Source organism: Mytilus edulis, unplaced genomic scaffold (genome assembly GCF_963676685.1).
Source record: "Mytilus edulis unplaced genomic scaffold, xbMytEdul2.2 SCAFFOLD_1777, whole genome shotgun sequence".
NCBI classification, from domain to species: domain Eukaryota; kingdom Metazoa; phylum Mollusca; class Bivalvia; order Mytilida; family Mytilidae; genus Mytilus; species Mytilus edulis.
The window spans coordinates 1-20785 of NW_027267458.1; the positions used below are offsets into that span (position 1 = coordinate 1).

Sequence of the window (20785 nt, forward strand, 5' to 3'; positions counted from 1 at the left end):
GGGACGAACGTCAACCAGCAGTGGTCATACATTTTTAAAACATTTTGATAAGAAAAGATATAGAAATATTGATACGTATAATGACATATTTAGTGTTTTATGTTAATTTTGTGTGTTTACTTCGAAAAATTGAAACAAATTACCAAGCTAAGTCTTCTACCGCTTGTTTCCAATAGTTTACATGCACACAATATTTCCAAAAGCACATTTGACATCTCAAATGTAAGAAAATGTTATTTATTTTAAATATAACTCATATGAGTCAATGAATCTCGGGGTTCATTCAGTTATTAAAAAAAATACTTATTCTTCTGAATTCGCCTTTTTCACTACAATGCATGTAATGCAATATAAGCTTTAAGGTGGTATGGGTGTCTTCCTCCATCTTGGATTGTAAAAAACAGAGAATCAAAGGTCCAGATTTTCCATTAAGTTAGCAAAATTTGATGCAGGAATGCAGATGTTTAATGTACATTTTCATTTAAAAGTACCAATTTACAAGAATATAACTTCTAAATATTGATATTTTTGCAAATGTTAATTATTTTTGGTTGTTTTTTTTGTTTTTTTTTTAATGGTATTTTAAGGGGAGGTAACTCTAAAAAAGTGCATTTTCTGAAGGATTCTGTATGGAATTTTCCTATTTGTATTTTAGCTGGAAAAACGTACGGTGACCTATCTTTTCTTTTGATATTCTCAAAGCAGTGTCTGAATGCTATCTTTTCCTGAAGTATTTAACAATTCTATCATTTTGTTTAGTTTCTAATCACAAAATGGTGTTTTTTCCTGTATAATCCATACAAAATGTGTCATTTTGTCCCGTCCTGTAGCTTGAGAAAATGCGCGGTGACCTATCATTTTTATTATATTTTTCAACATGTATCAATAGATACAACGTTTTGGCAAAGTATGAACAAATTCTATCATTTTTATTTTAGACTCCCATACCACCTTAACTGGTATAATTCTTTACTTTTTACATTCAATTTTTCAAAATCATTTCATATCGTCTCTCTTCCTGCAGGAAAATAGTATACCGCATAAACTAGTAGTAAAAACAAACTTGAAAAAAAGATATCGACTGTTAATCATTATGTGTTGTACCGATTTTTTTGTCTATTTTCTGATATAGATAACTGTTAATGGCATTGTACAAAACGAAACTTCCAACATTTGGCGGGAGAATATAACAGTGCACATAGCATTTCCTGTCAATTCCCTAGGCAACCAAGAAATAGACCGACGACTGAACTCGCAGTGGGTATATAATATCAATCGCATATGATAGAGAACATTTTGGGGACAATGTTTCCATTGTTATTTACGATGGAACCTGTGTTACTTGTGAAGTATCAACATTGACTTGCAATGTTTTGGTAAGCAATTACGATCTCAACCCTCTTTAAAAGCTTGAATTTGATACGTGTGATCATTTAATTATTCCTGAAAGTATACACATTATCCAAATATTTTCTGTAAAGTTAGGCTGAACATCATTGATCCAGTAGTAAATGTTATTTCACTTTACAAACAAATGTTTTGTAAAAGGCATATAGAACTAAAAATATTTTGGTCATTATTTAGATTTTAATGATAAATCTCGAAAGGAATGTTATTCAAAATTAAAATAAAGAGCAAAATCATTTTAAAAATCAAATCAAATCAAATATTTTATTGTCGTATAAACATTACAGTTTGTGACCAACATTATCATATGTTTATTATTAAATACAGTAGTTTTGCATATTGATAAATAGCCTGCTGTTTAATCCATATCGCGCACCCTTTATCGCATACCCTTTATCCCACCCCTACTTTTTTTTTTTTTTTTTTTACATAAAGTCAGTTTTGGGTTTTTTTTGCTTAAGAACATGGCAAAATCCGTATCACATGCCGTATCACCCTCGACCAATATCATCCCTCGGGCCTAGTTAAAGGCCCTTGGGCTGATATTGGTGCCTCGGGATGATACGACATATGATACGGATTTTGCCATGTTTTATACGCTTTATCATATATTTCATGTATTATTCTCTATATATTAACACAATAAACATATATACATACATATCAAACATACACAATAAAAACAGCATCAAAATTTATAACAATAAACAAGCTGTTAAGAGTCCCCTACCCTCAGTTATAAAGACTTTTTCAAGAATCCTTATAACTTATTTGTTTGTAGAGATGTTGATTATTTAGTAAATAATGATTTTTTACATCTTCAGTTAAATTATTAAAGTTATTATTTTCAGTACATACATTGTATTGAAAAAAGTCATTTTTTAAAGTTTTATTATAATTACAATAGAGTAAAAAATGTTTCTCATCCTGTAGTATTTTACATTTATGGCAAAGTCGTTCCTCTCTTGGGGTTTTAAAATATCTCCCCTTTTCAATCAAGAGGGAGTAATCACTTATTCTAAATTTAGTGATTAATCTCCTTATTTAAAAATTAGATGTATTTAGATAAGATTCTAGTTTGTAATCTTTTTTAAGTTTTTTATATAGATAAAATTTACTTTTATCATCAATGTTTTCAAATTTAGTTTAATTAAATCTTTATATCTATTTTCATTTATAACTTTATATTTTTTTTTTTTTTTTTTATTTACATCTTTTATGTCCTTCCAAGTAGAAAGAATATTAGGGTCAACATTAGTCTCTTCAACAATAGTTTTTGCATATGTATACCATGAATAAGTTCCTGTCAAATCTAGAGACTGTGCTAGAGAAAGCTTCCTTTATCAATGGATTAATATTATTATTATAAAGTCTAGCAAATATAAAAGGGTTTGTGTTTTGATAAAACATTCTATAGGCAATCTCCCTATTTTAACTCTGGCTCCTAAATAAGATGCATATTTAGGTCACTTGGCGTTCTGTCGTCTGTCGTCCGTCGTCCGTCGTCCGGCGTCGTCTGTTAACTTTTACAAAAATCTTCTCCTCTGAAACTTCTGGGCCAAATTTAAACCACACTTGGCTACAATCATCATTGGGGTATCTAGTTCAAAAAATATGTCCGGTGACCCATCCAACCAACAAGATGGCCGCCATGGCTAAAAATAGAACATAGGGGTAAAATGTAGATTTTGGCTTATAACTCTGAGACCAAAGCATTTAAAGCAAATCTGACAGAGTAAAATTGTTTAACAAGTCAAAATCTATCTGTTACTGAAGTTTTAAGATGAAACAGACAACCCGTTGTTGGGATGCTGCCCCTGAATTGGTTATTTTAAGGAAATTTTACTATTTTTGGTTATTTTCTTGAATATTATTATAGATAGAGATAAACTGTAAACAGCAATAATGTTCAGCAAAGTTAAGATCTACAAAAATGTCAACATAACCGAAATGGTCAGTTGACCCTTAAGGAGTTATGTCCCTTTATAGTCAATTTTACCATTTTTTTCTTAAATTTTCATAATCTATACAAAAATCTTCTCCTCTGGAACTACTGGGCCAAATTAAACCAAACATGGCACAATCACCATTAGGGTATTTAGTTTTTAAAATGTGTCCGGTGACCCGGCCAACCAACAAGATGGCCGTCATGGCTAAAAATAGAACATAGGGGTAAAATGTAGATTTTGGCTAATATCTCTGAAACCAAAGCATTAAGAGAAAATCACAAAGAGGTTAATTGTTAACCAGGTAAAGATCTATCTGTCCTGAAATTTTCAGATTAATCGGTGAACCGGTTGTTGGGTTGCTGCCCCTAAATTTGTAATTTTAAGGAAATTTTGCCTTTTTTGGTTATTATCTTGAATATTATTATAGATAGAGATAAACTGTAAACAGCAATTATGTTCAGCAAAGTAATATCTACAAATAAGTCAACATGACCAAAATGGTAAGTTGACCCCTTTAGGAGTAATTGCCCTTTATAGTAAATTATTAACAAACTTTTGTAAATTTTTCTTATCTTTTACAAAAATTTTATCCTCTGAAGCTACTAAGACAAGTTTAACCAAACTTGTCCACAATCATCATTAGGTTATCTAGTTTTAAAATGTATCCGATGACCCCGCCCGTGAACCAAGATGGCTGACATGGCTAAAAATATTACATAGGGTGAAATTCAGTTTTTGGCTCATATCTCTGAAACCAAAGCATTTAGAGAAAATCTGCTAATAAGTCAACTTGACCAAAGTGGTCAAATGATCCCTTAATGAGTTGTTGTCCTTTATAGTCAATTTTTAACAATTTTCATAAAAAAACTGTCACTTCTGGGCCAATTTCATCATAGATAGAGATAATTGTAAGCAGCAAGTTTGTTCAATAAATTAAGATCTACAAACACATCACCAACACCAAAACACAATTTTGTCATGAATCCATCTGTGTTCTTTGTTTAATATGCACATAGACCAAGGTGAGCAACACAGGCTCTTTAGAGCCTCTAGTTTCTTATTCCTAGAGTAGATTTACAAAATTTAAGATGCATATTTTCAATAGGGGTTTTGTCTATAAAATCAAGTTGATTAATTTGTTTTCCTGAGATACGGCTCTGTGTTTGGCTCTATGAAAAGAAATATATGTATCCAAATATGTTACTTTTGAATTATAGGTCATAATTGGTTTAACTAAAGAATCAAAAAGATTATTTTCTACTTTATAGGTAAATTATTCAATGATTTAGTATAGGATTTTATTGCAAAAAATACTTTTTTGCCTTTTTTGTCAGCTCTATCGTACTTTGTGATAAATTTCCATTACATTTTATCAACATTCCCAAAAATGAATATTCTGTTACACTCTCTATGGCTGTATTCTTATAGTAAATATGTGATGTTTCACTATTATTTTTTGTCTGACTAAAAATCATGGATTTAGTTTTGTTTGTATTCAAAGAGAGAGACCATTGTTGCAATATAATTAACATTGATTACTTTAACTGTTTTGAAGACCCTCTTTTGATTCATAGAAACCATACGAAGAATGTATGCCAACTTCAAGTACATGGAAGCCTTTTAATCAAAGGACCACCCATAGATCTTCAGGTTTGTAAGAATACAAATTTATTTTAGTAAGACGATTTGAAAAAAAAATATACAACCTTACATTACACTTCTAGTATATGATTATGTATAATAGGTATTCATGTAACAGCATCGTCTTATTTTGATGCTTTAACATTAAAATATGTAAAATCTGGAGCACCAACAAACTGCGATGCATCGAAAAAGTTGATTTAGAAAGAACTTTGTGGCATATTCTTAAGAACTATATACATACATACAAGCATACCTGCAGACTAAAAGACCTCATACTAAAAGTACCTTTGAAAATTGTTTTTAAATGTTTAATTATTACGATAGAGGAACGTTTTGTGATGAATAACAAGATATGTTATCAGTGTATATAATTATATGAATCCTGAAATAATATTTTCATTGTATCCGCTATGAGTTTCTCATGTAGAATGATAAAAAAACAGACGACAAATTCATGATTTGTTTTTACAAAATACGAAATAACAGCTTTCAAAGGTACCAAAATAGTTATAAAGTCAAACAGGTACAAAGTTGAAATAACCGTTTTTATAAATTCATGAGTGTGCAAGAGATTCAGAAGCAACAGTTAAGTTACATTTGCAGAAAAAATGTACTTTTAAACATTAAGGGTTCATTAAAGTAAAAATATAGGACATTACAGAAACATGTTAATTTTGCCTGCATTTTTCAACCTAAAATGAATAAAGTCCTAAACTATGGGAAAATAAGTTCATTTAAACATCCTTAACATATACACACTGTGGAAATTGTAAACAAACTTGAAATTTTAATGTTGTGGCCAAACAGGTTTTTGAGGTGAACACTAAATTTTCCAAAAAAATCTGGAGGCCTGCGAGATGACTTAATTTGTTTAAAATTGGTATGAATGAATACTGCTACATGTAATGCAGTACAAGCTAATGGTGATTTTTAAGAAAATATATTGATTTACGAGTTTCAGTTAATTTCATGTATCTAAGTGAACGAATATCAAAGGTACAATACAGAAATTGAACAAAAATGACATTGAAACATATTTATGTGACAAATAAACATTAGCTTGTACTGCATTACAATCAACAATGTTCGTCCATACCAATTTTAAACAAATTAAGTCATCTCACAGGCCTCCAGATTTTTTTCATTTATATTAAAGTCATCATAAGACTATTTTTAGTTTCGAGTTTTCAACAATGACAATTCACTCCAAAAACTCCACATCAGAAATGATCGCATTAACAGTGATCGATAATTCATCGCATCTACAGTTTAAATGAATCGCATTCAGTTATCAATATTATTGATTCTGCTGCTTTAATTACAATTTTTTGGACTTTAATCCTGATATTATACATTGAAAAGTTACAATGAAATTGTGTTAAAAATACTTTCAAATCATTTATTTTGTATTTTCAACAACAAAAAACAACGCATTTTCCCCATCGTCCTTTATTCGACAATAGACATAATCGCATACGGCATTGAAAATGACCTAACTGGATTCGCACTTTATATACACTGTGTTCAACTATTGTATAATAAAGATGACTTGTATAGAAGATTTGGGTGTAAAAAAATCAAAGAGCTTAAGAGCTCTGAAAGAAAAGACGGTCATTGTTTCATTTTTGTGGTATCTTTTATAAGTCTTCATTTTTGTACACACCAGAGGCGTCATTTGTCTTATTACGTAGTCAATAGTCAAAAAACTTTAAACATAAATTATTTGAAAAACTTTTTGTACGCTTCAGAATGTTATGAAATTTGACAAAAATAAGATTTTCGGGTGAAAAGTTGGAGCGTTTTATATATTATCTAAAATTCACTTATGTCCGTTGCCATGAACCAAATGTACATCGCATCAACCTTTTGGAGTTATCAATGACCTAACGAACAGCTTATGCAAATATCATAATACTGTCTCTTGAATGATGCATGATAATACAATGATCACCAATCAAATAACGACGTTTTCGTATGACTTTTTCGTATCACACTTCGTTCAGTGTGTTATGAGAAACATCTCTTCGTGTTACAAGAAACAGGCGACAACCATACGAGGAAGATCTTTTTTTGATATAGCATTAATTATCGATATGTATTGCAAAAGTATGTTACATCTGATTAAAAAGGAAAAAAAGCATTATTCAAATACGTTCATACATGTAATCATTTTGTAATTATATTAACCTTATTTGACTGTCTTAAGTTTCATTTAAGGAAGCAGCGCAAATATATCTGTTATTTCCGTGGTAACCTTTTCTGTGAGTTTATGCCTGTTATCCATCTTTGTACCTGTGATATTACACCTGAAGAGGAAACGAAAAAGGTACAACAGAACCATAAACATAAGCTACGTATTTGGTGTTTTGAAATAACAATGTTAACTTTTGCTAAAAAATGTGGAAATAAGAATTGTCACTTAAGATTACTGAAGTTGAAAGTAAGGGGGAAATGTCGCAGAAATATCTAATTTTTATATTATGCCGGAGAAGAGATTTATAGACAGAAATTTAAAATTCAGGGCCTAAAAGTAAGAATACCTTTGTACGTTTTCAAAGCACGAACATGGGAGTAACCCAGTACGACCGTTTTCTGGCTACAAAATATAGCAGAAATGGTAAAATGTAATTTTCTAGCTCTTTATTGGAAAGTTGTATACTTCTGTTGCATAAATATGGCCTGTTTTTTTGACAATGAAATCTACTTTTCGTTCAGGCATTAATACAGATTATCATATACTTAGACTAAATTACATAAGATTTTAACTGTATGATAATAGCATTAAATTAACGTAAATTCCATATTTTTCGACTTGGTGCTTAGAGGGCTGATATCAAAAGTTTATCACATGCTTCGACTGTTATCACATGCCTTTACGTAACGTTATCGCATGGCATTCCGGTGATACTCGGCAAAGTTCGGAAAATTAACCTCAATGCTACGTTTTCAGTGAAAAAAAAACATTAAAAAGTAGTGTACAAAACCATTATTTGGATACTGGAAAGTTTATTGTGTAAAATAATAAAAGAAAATAAAAAAAAATGAAAAAAAAAGTTGACTTTTCCAAACAGTGTTCATTATGTATATTGCTGAATTATTTCTTTTGTCGATTCGTCCATATTAAAATGTATTTCTTCTCTGTTGAGTCATATGATAGAAACATTTCATATCGAACGTACTAAAATTGGGGTTCGACGTTTGTGAACTTTTTACTCTTTGAACATCTATTTGGTAGCTACGTTAAAGGATCAATATAAGAATCTTTTTTTCTCTCAAATGTTGAAGCATATGATAAAAAGATAATAACATGTCATTTTTCATATCGCATGTATTATTAGCCCTCGGTCAATATCAGCCCTCGGTCAATATCAGCCTAAGAGCCGTAATAATCTGATATTATCTCATGCCTAGAGTGTTATCACATGCCTTTCCGTAACGTTATCGCATGACTTTCCGGTGATACTCGGCAAATTCCGGAAAATACACCTCAATGCTACGTGTTCAGTGAAAAACATTACAAAGTAGTGTTCAAAACAATTATTTGGATACTGGAAAGTATACTGTGTAAAATAATATAAAAAAAAACCCACAAAAACAAACAAATTATTAAAAAATGCATTTGAACAGTTTCAAACATTATTTAGAAAATTACTTTAAAAAAAAGTTGACTTTTACAAACAGTGTTCATTCGGTATATTGTTGAATTATTTTTTTGTCGATTCGTCCATATTAAAATGTTTTCTTCTCTGTTGAGGCATATGATAGAAAGATTTGATATCGAATGTACTTAATTTGGGGATCAACGCCCGTGAACTTTCACTCTTTGAACTTCTATTTGGGAACCACGTAAAAGGATCAATTATATGAAGCTGTTATTTTTTCTCCATATTTGAAGCATATAATAAAAAGATCATAACATGGAATTTTTTCATATCGCATGTATTATCAGTCCTCAGTCAATATCAGCCCTCGAGCAATGCGGCTCTTGGGCTGATATTGAACCTAGGGCTGATAATATATGCGATATGAAAAATGCCATGTAATAATCTGATAATATTTTATATTTTAGCAACAGAAAAAATTCAAATCTTGAAACAATTGCAAACAATGGCAACTTGAATAATGAAAATATGACTTACTCAAGCCGTAGACCTACAGTTGTCAGAAAGACTGTGACATTTGATTGCAACTTGAATAATGAAAACATGATTTATCATATTTACCCTGACGAAGAAATATATGCTGAAGCGGAATGTCCACCGCCTTACTCAAGCCGTAGACCTTCACTAGTCAGTCAGACTGTGACATTGGATTTCTACTAATTGGTTCATTTGCAGAAAACAAAGCACCAGACGATCTTTTTGTGAGACAATACAAAACTGCAGATGTCTCTTTTGTTAATATATTTTATAAAACATGTTAATATCTTTTCAAAAAATATATTACTTTATATGTGTTTGTATTGTATCTTATGTCGTAGACAGATATATATTATTTCATTGTATTTTGCCAACCGTTACATGACCTGAAACATATATTGTAGATTTGTCTTCAACTTTCAACCTTAATTTTTCCTTCTAAATTTTATATATTCGAGCGTCAATGGCAAGCCATTTGTGGACGAACTACGCGTCTTGCGTACAAACGTTTAAGCTATGCATCTATAACGAGTTTATTCTTAGATTAAATTCAATTTTATTGTTAATATTTTTGTATCTTGGAAAGTTTTGGTTAACCCTAAATCATCGCTTCAGTTTTACGTTTCGTTTATTGCTCGTAAAGTTAAGAAATTTTCAGACAGATTGGAGTATTGTTAAGGAGAAAAAGAAAAACAATTGCATATGCAAATATAAAGGTACATCAAATTAAATTTAAATTTGCATAATTGCAATATGTTATTTTGTGTAACAATACAGTGTGCAGATGTATACTTATTCACTGTACCAAAGGATTTATTAGGATATATTGTACGACTGGTGTTATATCTGGAACAGGGTATGCCTACCCTTTCGGAGCACATGAGATCACCACTAGTGTTAAGTTGGGTTTGTGTTTCTTAGTCTTTAGTTTTCTATGTTTTGTCTTGTGTACTTTTTGTTTGTATTTTTTTGTAGTGTAACTGACAAAACAACAAGTATTGTGATACATACATGAATAATTGATAATTCATGTATTTTAAATATTAAATTTTGAATCTTGTGTACTATTGTTTGTCATTTTTTTTCAAACCATCGTGTCCATGGCAATGTCAGTTTATTTTCAATCTATGAGTTTGAATGTCCATCTAGTATATTTCGCCCTCCTTTTGTAATTCATCTGTTGTCAAAGTTTAAAAAATACTAGAAGAATATCAATTATATGGTCATTTTTATATATTTCCAAATGTAAGAATTATTCGAAATACTAACTATTCTTATCCCAGACACAAATTACTTTAGTCGTATTTGGCACAACTGTTTGGAATTATTATTTTGGGTCCACAGTGCTTTTCAACTTTTTACTTTTTTGGCTTTATAGCTATTTTGATAGGCGAAACGCGCGTCTGACGTATCAAATTATATGCCTGGTACCTTTGATATAGCTGTTGACATATTTTAATAGGAAAGAAATAATTATGAAGTCAATCAAAAAATTATTCAGATGGATAATAAATAAACAATAAAAAAAGGGGGTTTTTTTTTAAAGGAAGAACGAAAGTGACGACGGACTGGGAAATTGAACTGCCACTCGAGATCCGAATATTTTGTATAAGGTGCAAGATTTATATTAGCACTAAATTATTAAATTGTGTTTAATTTGGGTAAAACATCTACATATATGCAACCGTATGAAATCCGCAGACGTGGATGGGATACTTGTATAACTAAACTAGAGGATCTAAGCAGCCTGTAAATGTGGCTCACCTTGGAATATATGCATTTTCAAAAATGGATACTATTAAATATTGTAAACGAGAATAAAATTCATGACATCAATCAATCTTTTTTTTTTTTTTTTTTTTTATCTTTTATTGCTGATAGTTCAGCCTGTTTAGTTTCTCTCTATTTTCTGGCTCATAACATAAAAGAGAGTGAAAAATATCCTAGTCTAATAGCAATCGTTCCTGTAAAGAGTAACGGTCTTCTAACAATATCGGCTAATTTTAACTTGTTAGTAGATCTTGTCTTGCTTATAATTTCTAGTCGAGCATGCGACGCAAAAGCGTCGGGGTCGTCCACAAATATTGAATTTCACTCTATGGTTAAAGTGTTTTAAATTTTAATAAATTTCCTGGATATCTACCAAACTTGGACTGAAGATTGTTTATGATGATAGCATAATAAACAGAAGTAAATTTTGTAAAAAAAAATCCTTTTTACTATTTTACTTATACATGGACTTAGTTTTTTTCTGCCAGTGAACATAACATTCACTCTGTGGTTATTTTTTTTTTTTTTAATTTTAATAACTTTCTTAAACTACCCTGTTTTTCTACCAAGCTCGAACAGAAGCTTGTTTATGATCAAAAGATAGTATCCAGATGTAAATTTTGTAAAAGAAATACTGTTTGTCCGTATTTTACCTATTTATGGACTTACTTTTATTTTGCCAGTTATCTAACATTACATTCACTCTGTGGTTAAAGTTTTAAAAATTCAATATAAACTTTCCAAAACTATCTTGGATTTGTACCAAACTTGGACAGAAGCTCGTGTATTATCAAAAGCTAGTATCTACAAGGAAATTTTGTGTATCCGTATATTTCTTATAAATGGACTTAGTTTTTCTTTCAGTTAACATTATATGCAGTCTGCAGTTAAAGTTTTTAAATATCTATTAGATTCCTAAACCGTTCTGGATTTTTACCAAACTTGGACAGAAGCTTTTTACAATCAAAAAAATAGTATCTAGAGGAAAATTTCCCCCCATAGACAACAGCAAAAGTAGGCGAGACACTGGGTTCCGCGGAACCCTTGCGAATTTTTTTTATCATTTAAGTTACTATCTATCTATTATATTTTTATCATATGAGGTTATTGGTAAAATCGTCATTAATGAGCAATAATAAAAATGAGAAGTCGTAGGACGATTCTTGTCATATTTTCTGAATTGTAGATCTTGTCTTCATAATCAATTTTGTTTCTCCAAATTTCCGGCTTTCAATCTATTATAATTTTCAAGATAAAAACGCTAAAAATGTACAAATCGTAATCAATGTCAATAACTCATGTAAGGAGTCAATTGACGATTTCAGCCATCAAATTTATATTTGTAGAACTTGTCTTTCTGATCAATTTTGCAATTGAAAGTTTAATTCTTTTTTTTTTTTCTTTTTTTTTTTTTTTATAGTTTTCAAGATAATAGACAAAAATGATATGGAGTACTAAAATTTTTCCTCGGAGGGCAATAACTCCGTCCAACAGTTTTGACATATACGGATTATTGGTTGAGCTCAGAACATTTCGACATCATCAGATTTCTCTTTTTTTTAACGGTTTTCAGAACAAAAGACAAAACTTGCATGTTCTACTGATTTTTAGCCATGTCTTGGTTGGAAGAGACGGTCATGGGACACAGTCCTTTTGACAGGATACCCCAGTGATGATTGTGGCCAAGTTTGGTTTGATTTGGACCAGAACCCAGAAATTTCTGATAAGAAGAATTTTGTAAAAGTTAACAGACGATGACAGACGACGGACGCCAATTGATTAAAAAAGCTCAGTTGACCCTTTGTCACAGTTAATCAAAACCTGTATCTGATAGATATAACTGTGGTAAATTAATAAAATTGAGAATAAAAATGGGGACTATGTCAAAGAGACAACAAACCGACCAAAGAGAAGATAACAGACGAAGGAGAGGTCATATAAACCAAACTAGAAATACATGCACACATAACAATAATTCAATATATAAATATAGTTGACCTAATTGCTTATAGTTTCTTAGAAACAAACTTAACCAAGAAAACTAAACATTGACCAATAAACCATGAAAATGAAGTCAAACTGAGATGAACCATACCAGGCAGAAATATTTAGATTAGCATCCTTCTGTGCAACAAATATAGTTGACCTGTTGCTTATAGTTTCAGAAAAACAGACCAAAACACACTAAAACTTAACACTGAGCAATGAACCAGTGAAAATGAGGTCAAGGTAAAAAACACAAAAACCTGAGGGACTGACATGTCATTAACTTGATCTATAACTTGTCATGTTGTAAACATTATAACAAATATCAAGTCAAATATTCAAGCATGACGATTAAAAGTGTTGAAATCTGATTATTTAAGTAATTTTTAAAAGTCTAAGGACCATAACTCTGCACAAATCATCAGACCGGAACAAAATTTGAACTGATTTGTTACTTGTCTTGATGAAACTATAGACCCATTTTCAAATCAATATCTTCAAGCATGATAAAGTGTGATAAATGATTATGTGAGGGAATTGTCTAAGTCCAAGGACCATAACTCAACGCAAAATCATCACACAGGAAAAAATCAAATTGAAGGTAACTTGTCATGATAAACCCTTACTCCAAATATCATATCAATATCTTCAGGCATAAAGAAAAAGAATAAAAAAATGATTTTCAGGACAGACACAGACAGACAGAAATTCAGACATAGACAGACACAGAGAGACAGACAAACACAGACAGACAGAGACAGACAGAAACATACAAACAGAAACATACAGAAACATACATACAGACAGAGACATACAGACACACAGAGATAGACCCAGACAGACTGAGACAGACAGACAGACAGAGACAGACGGACACAGACACCGATAGACACCAAGACACAGAAACACAGACAGAGAAACACAGACATACAGATAGACACAGAGAGACAGAAACAGAAAGTCAGACACAGACAGACAAACCCAGACAGACACAGAGAGACAGACAAAAAACAGACAAACAAAGACTTACAGACAGCGACAGACAAACACAGAGATGGACAGACAGAGACAGATAAGCACAAAGAGACAGACACCGAGACAAAGAAAGAGAAAGACACAGACAGACAGATACAGACATACACAGACAGACACTCAGAGACAGACAGACAGACTAATGGAGTGCAAACCAAACCTGAACAATAACCAATGAACCATGAAAATGAGGTCATGGTCAGATGATACTTGCCAATTGGACATGTACACCTTATAATACTTCCATAATGATAAACCCAATATACTACACCTATTGCTTATAGTTTTATAGATATGAACTTGACCACCAAAACTAAACCTTGTTCAATGATCCATGAAATGACGTCATGATTAAGTAAAATTGTCTGATGAGCATGAGAAACTTGCAAAGTATACACATAACAAATATAGTTATCCTATTACTCATAATAAGAGAAAAATTAACATTACAAAAAAACTTAACCTTTTTATCAAGTATTCACTGAACCATGAAAATGAGGTCAAGGACAATGGACATTGTGAAAGACAAAAACTTCGCAACATAAGGCATCTGTTTACAAAGTATGAAGCATCCAGGTTTTCACCCTTCTACAATATAGATTCGCCAAAACAAAAGTGGCAGCTGTCCATCATACTGTTATTATATGAATAATCTCATTTGCATAAATAAAGAATGGACATTATAGCAATTTAAAATAAATTAGTAAATGGTAATTTAATTTAAACTTTGATTTACAAAAGAACTATGAACTCATGTTTTTCTAAAATAAAGAAGTTCTTAATCTACGGACAAATAACATATCAAGATTGGCAGTTGTTGATTAAAATGGTGTATAAGGTTTTTGCAAGTCAAAGAATCACATTTTTATTTTCATGACCTGTATTCAAACTTAGAATCTCCAAATCTTGAGTGTTCGCATAAATCCAGCTTAGATGAATAAAAAAAAAACATTATTAATCCTGTCACATGGTCATGCTTCTTGAACCTTGTAAGTGATGTCTGTTATCAACAGGCTTCAGTGGATTTTACAGTCTTTATTCATTTCTCCAAAATTTCAGAATGACATAGAGCTAGACATATTTACTGAAAATGCAGTATTTTTATTTATGTGAATAATTTGACTGAATGAGTATCGAAATATTAAAACATGCATTCATTATTGTATACTTGTACATTTTTGTTTAGGGGCCAACTGAAGCACACCTCTAGGTGCAGAAGTTTCTCACTGTATTGAAGACCAATTAGTGACCTTCAGCTGTTGTCTATTCTTAGGTCTGGTTGTTGTCTCTTTGACACATTCCCCATTTCCATTCTCAATTTTATTCCGATACATGATACATATGTAGGCAGCTTTGATTTCCCTAAATCGCAATAATTGATCTTTCATTTTGGTCCATTCCTCTAAATAGCAATGATAAATGCATGCAATAATTTCTGAATTTACAGTTATAAATACCCCTTATTTGTTATAGACCGTAAGTTGACATCTTGATGTTTTTGTTTTATTGGGTTGCTGTCTCATTGACTTATGAACAAATAATATGAATTATATGGTTCTTGAAATAAAAATGAAATTTCATTTTAATTGATGTTTGACCAACCTGGGTAAGTACCTAGCACAAAAACAACATAGTTTAGGTCAGTGATTATCTTTTGTTTCTCTATGGTTAGTAGGAAAGTTTTGTGTAAAAGAGATGACATGATCAAGATGAAGAGTATTTAATCAAACCGTTGACACAGATATGTCGCCTTTCTGTTATTTTGATAATGCAATTGTTGAAAACTTTATATTGCAAATATTCAAAGTCAATGAACCATGACTGACGGTACATGGCTTCACATGGGTTCACCTTAAACTGATCTAATCACAAACTAATACATATTAACTAAGCTAAAGTATATGTCAATTGACCGTGACTGAGAAGCCAGGGCCAAATATTCTCCATGGAAATGAGATTTATTATACAATTGCTTACCAATTAACATTGGCCTACCACTAATGGTTCCCCTTGAACTGACCTAGTCACAAACTAATACATAATACATGTAAATTAAGCTAATGTATTAGTCAATAGAGACCAGGGCCAAATATTCTCCATTAAAATGAGATATGTCAATGCTTTTCCAACTACATACCAAATATCATTGACCTACCACTAGTAGTTCCCTGAAAACTGACCTAATCAACTAACACATGTAAACTAAGCAAAAGTTTCTAAGACAATAGACCACGACTGAGGGGGCAGGGCCAAATAAACTACACTGAAATAAAATGTGCCAACATTATACAAGTGGTTCACCATAAACTAGACATTATCACAAACTAATACAATGTGTTGACACTGCCACCACCGCTGATGCCGGAAACAGCTACCTATGTCTAGCTATTTGACTCCGTCAAGTGGAAACAAACAAATTGTTCAATTATTTAAGATTGCTTAATGACATATGTTCCACATTTATACTCTTTAATAAAATTAAAATATTTGTAGATATTTGAAGGAATAAATAAAATTAAATAACTCAAAATTAATTTAAAACGTGCAATTTTAATTTAATATTTTATGATGCATAATTTTAATTTTTCATAAAAGACACATGCATAAATAACATATATAAATAATGATATTTTTTTTTACATATTTACTTTTAACAATTTATATTAGTAATAATTTTTATAACAATAACATACATAAATTGAGGTGGTTAAATAATTTTATCTACAGATAATGCAATACAATGTTATTAAAGTATCTTGCATACAATAACGTTTTGATTCTATAGGCCAATGGTCTCAACTTGTAAAGAAGCTATATTTTCATTTTTTTTTTTTGTTCTTAATTGTAATAAAAATACCTGTATGTGATACTTTCAGAGATAAATTGTGTAAAAATTTACTTAAATTTTCTTTTCTTTTTAATTTTTTATCTTCTGCACAGATATATCCAATCTTGTAGTTTCAAAAGATAAAATATTTTGCAAAGATATTTGGATATCTTCTTCATATAACTTTGCTTTTAAACTGTGTAACAGTTCTTGAAAAAAAAAATCATATTAATTAGATTACATGATTTTTCGAAGAAAAACACTGCATTTTTGCTGTATATTTATCTTATTCAAAAAACAATTCATAGGTGATTTTTTTTTCATTTAAAAATTAGTACAAATTAATAATCTTCCAACATAATAAAGTCAAATGACAATTTTAAAAATTGGAGTCCATATACTTATTTCCAATTAGCTAATGATAAAATCAGTGGAAATATACATCTTTTCCAATAAATATCATTATAATGTCGCAAAAAATACTTTTTACGATAAAAAACCTTAAATCAGTATTGGAATATAAGGAAACATATTTCAAAATTCTAACTTTAATTTAGAATCAATCATACATAACATTCCATTCATTATAACAATCTTTTAAAAAGTAAAATACTTGTATACCTGGTAGTTGGAACAATATACACTACATTTGTATACACATGGAAGAGTGTTTATACATTTAGTATTTTAATAATTTTGACACCATTTGGGTATTTTGTTACCAAAAGCTATTCACATTTGCACCAGTCCTTCACAAGCTGCTAAACTGAAAAGAAAATTTTCCGTGGCTGGAGTCATCTTTCTTTCTCTTAATACTTCTATTGTTATGTATTGTTTATTATCTTCCCCTGTCACTGATAAGGATTTTAAGTTGTTGATTAATTCTCTGGTTTTGGAAGCTATTTCCTGAAATAAAAAAATGGAAAATCTGGAAATATACACCTTTATTTGAAAGAAATAACAAAAATTGCTGACAATATTAATCCTCTGTCAATCTAATATAATGGTAAGTACTTTGATTACAAATATTAAGGTTAAAGAAAACATAAAACCATGAAATTGATCATTTCGACATGTTCTACCAAAGTTTATCTTAGCAAGGGGAGGTAAGAGTATCCATTAAACTAATATACATGGTTACTTTTGTAGATAGATGTTTTTGTGTTCTGTTAAATTGTTCCTTTTAAAATTGTTACACGATGATGACTGCTGTACCCATATTTTGAATATTTTATTTATTATTGTCTGTTTAGTTAACGCATCATTGTAAATATAACAGAATTTGATGAGACTGTCATCAAAGGGAGAGGTTTAGCACTATACAACCAGGTTTAATCCACCATTTTCTACATTTGAAAATGCCTGTACCAAGTCAGGAATATGACAGTTCTTGTCCATTCGTTTCTGATGTGTTTTGTTATTTGATTTTGCCATGTGATTATGGACTTTCCAATTAGATTTTCCTCTCAGTTCTGTATTTTTGTGATTTTACTTTTTGCTTGCATTCTTTTTGTATTCAGAATTTTATGCTACTGGTTATCATTTCCATTCTTGACAATTATTAATTTTGTTTATTTACCTTTCATTCAATTCTTTTAATATTTTTCTCATTTTCTAAGACTTCACTTATCTTTGCTCCATATTTCTTCTTGTGGTGGCTCGAGGGTTCAAAAATTTCAGCAAAATTTTAAACATTTTTTTTTTTCATTACAAATTTTATTTATTATACTATTAGTCGTTACTTAATGATATGGAACAAAAATCAAGTTTTGGTCCCAGATGACTATTAAAATGTTTGTATCATTGAAAAGCTCTAAATTATCTCCCTTTGATCCAAAAATGCCATTTTTTGGCATTAAAATTGGGGTTTTTTTTTTAACTCATCAGTCACCTATATTTTTTATGCTTTTTTCAAATAACCTTTACTAACACTAAACAACTCTTTAATTTAAGCATTTTTGGTAATTTAGTTCTTTTTTTATTTCTTCTATTAGTTCAACAGAAAAAAGTACCTTAACAAAAATGCATGCTTCTTGCGCAGTCAGATTGTGAGCTTAAATGAACTTTGACCCCATTTTTTTACTTTTTTTCCTATAGAGTATATGATAAAGTTCATTAATAGAAAAAAATAGCAAAATCATATTAAAAAATAAACCGATTAATACCCTCGAGCCCCCTTAAGTTGTATAACATATGAAATTTCTACAGCAATCTAATTGAACTATAGATCCTGTGTCAAGGCTTAGCTTAAAAAAAAGGAACTGAAAATACCACATTCCTCTTCCTGTTCTGGAAATTATTACAAGAGCCAATGAAAGTTTTGCATACAAATTTTTGAAGGTTCGTATCATTATGAAAAAATGAAAGGATTCTGAAAGATCTTTAAAACAGAAAGTAACATGGAGCATTGTCAGATCAGTATAAGTGTAGCTAGAACAGTATTTAAATAAGATTGTTGCTTCCAATAAATCTTTTTTTCCTGTTAGAATAAGAATGAAATATCCCCTTGTCTACACAAACTAACAATCAAACAAATGCCAACTTGAATCTGCAAAACTGAACAAATATAGTATTGCATGAAAAGTAGGCTACCTTAACATAATTTTGCTTGCAGTATTCCTAATTGTTTTTGATACTGTTGATTTATCTTTATAAATGAGATGATAAAATTCTTCTTCATTTCATGGGTACCATTCAACCATAAATTAAAACGCTGTCGAAACAATTTCCCATGTTATAAACTTGAATGGTTGAGTTTGTAAAAACTATGATTTTAAGTAACATGAACCTGAACAGCTGGGGCAAATTTGGACACAATATTCAAGCTTGATACTGTCTGAATTTGGATTGTAATCAAATTTTTGAAATAATATAGGTTTCTGACACAAAATAAATGTGGTCCTAATATGCCCCCCTAATTCCTGCATGTTTGGGGCAATTACCCCCAAACTCAATCCCAGCATTCGCTTTGTTTCATGGAAACGTGTGGTCAGAGAGATTCATACACTTACAAGTTATTCCCCTACTGGAATTTTTTGCAAGACATTGTTCTTTTCTAAACCCACCTTAATTAGTTGTTCATCTGTAACATCTTCTTTTTCAGCACACTGTACCATAAACATAGCTGTATCTTTGTGTAGCTTTCCCATTGCAAATGATTCTGTAAAATATAAATTGACAAGTCAAGACCCACTGATCATACATTTAGTAATAAAATAAGGAGATGTGGTATGATTATGTAAATTCTGGGGTAAAGTCATCTTAACTTATATCTGGTTCACCTGAGCAATAAAGAAGATATCAGTCCCATAATATAACAAAATTCTTGGACATGTTTTGACCATATAATACAAGAAAGATGTACAGTTCTTTGGGAAAGTTTCTTCAAAAGAAAATTAGGTGCCCTTTTTGTCTATGAAGTGGTTTTTACAACGAAAACAAAAGCTTTTATCACTAGGAATTGATCCATCATTTAAGGTGTAGGTATAAATTGAAAGGTTTCTCCCTTTCGAGGGGTTGTTCCCAATTTTTTGCAAAGATTTCTTCATAACGACAGTTTTCTTTTAGTCTAGACCATGGTAAATGAAAAAGTTGAGACGTATAATTACGCTTGAAACATATCGTGTCACACAAACAACTTTAAAGTACTCTTTAAAAAAAATCAATTATCTATAGCAAAGTCAAAGGATAAAGTTTTAAATCATCATACCAACAGTTTTCTTTTCTGGATTATTATTTAAAGAAGGAGAGGAGACGTCAAAGGCTTGCTTTGAACACGTGCGTCACAAAGTAGTTAATAAATGATCCTTTTGTGACATGTGAGGGACGCCATTTAACCATATCATTTTGTCAAACAATATAATCAACACCTTTAGTCCTTTGTTGTAGATATCACAAAATGCAATCAGCTGATTATTGATTTTCTGTCAAAATCTAAACGAGTTCAAGGTGAATTCCGAGTATATTGTCTGATGAGGTAAAACCCGAGAAACCCGAAAAAATGTAAATAAACAAGATGGCTGAAAATAAAT

The 20785-nt window shown here is 30.7% G+C and overlaps 1 protein-coding gene and 1 long non-coding RNA gene across 2 annotated transcripts; one reads left to right on the forward strand and one right to left on the reverse strand.

The window, feature by feature from the left end:
* The first annotated feature begins 1180 nt into the window (after positions 1 to 1180).
* Positions 1181 to 10199, forward strand: LOC139505498 (uncharacterized). Its single transcript, XR_011659760.1, has 4 exons — positions 1181 to 1376; positions 4931 to 5006; positions 7218 to 7326; positions 9070 to 10199. It is a non-coding gene; the product is annotated as an uncharacterized lncRNA (long non-coding RNA).
* A 6945-nt stretch (positions 10200 to 17144) lies between these two features.
* LOC139505499 (DENN domain-containing protein 10-like) lies at positions 17145 to 20485 on the reverse strand. The gene is made up of 3 exons (XM_071295049.1): positions 20464 to 20485; positions 19820 to 19914; positions 17145 to 17660 (listed from the first exon to the last, which is right to left on the reverse strand). The coding sequence occupies exons 2-3, from the start codon at positions 19901 to 19903 to the stop codon at positions 17487 to 17489; spliced, it is 258 nt and encodes an 85-aa protein (XP_071151150.1). The 5' UTR covers positions 19904 to 19914; positions 20464 to 20485; the 3' UTR covers positions 17145 to 17486.
* Positions 20486 to 20785: the final 300 nt, after the last annotated feature.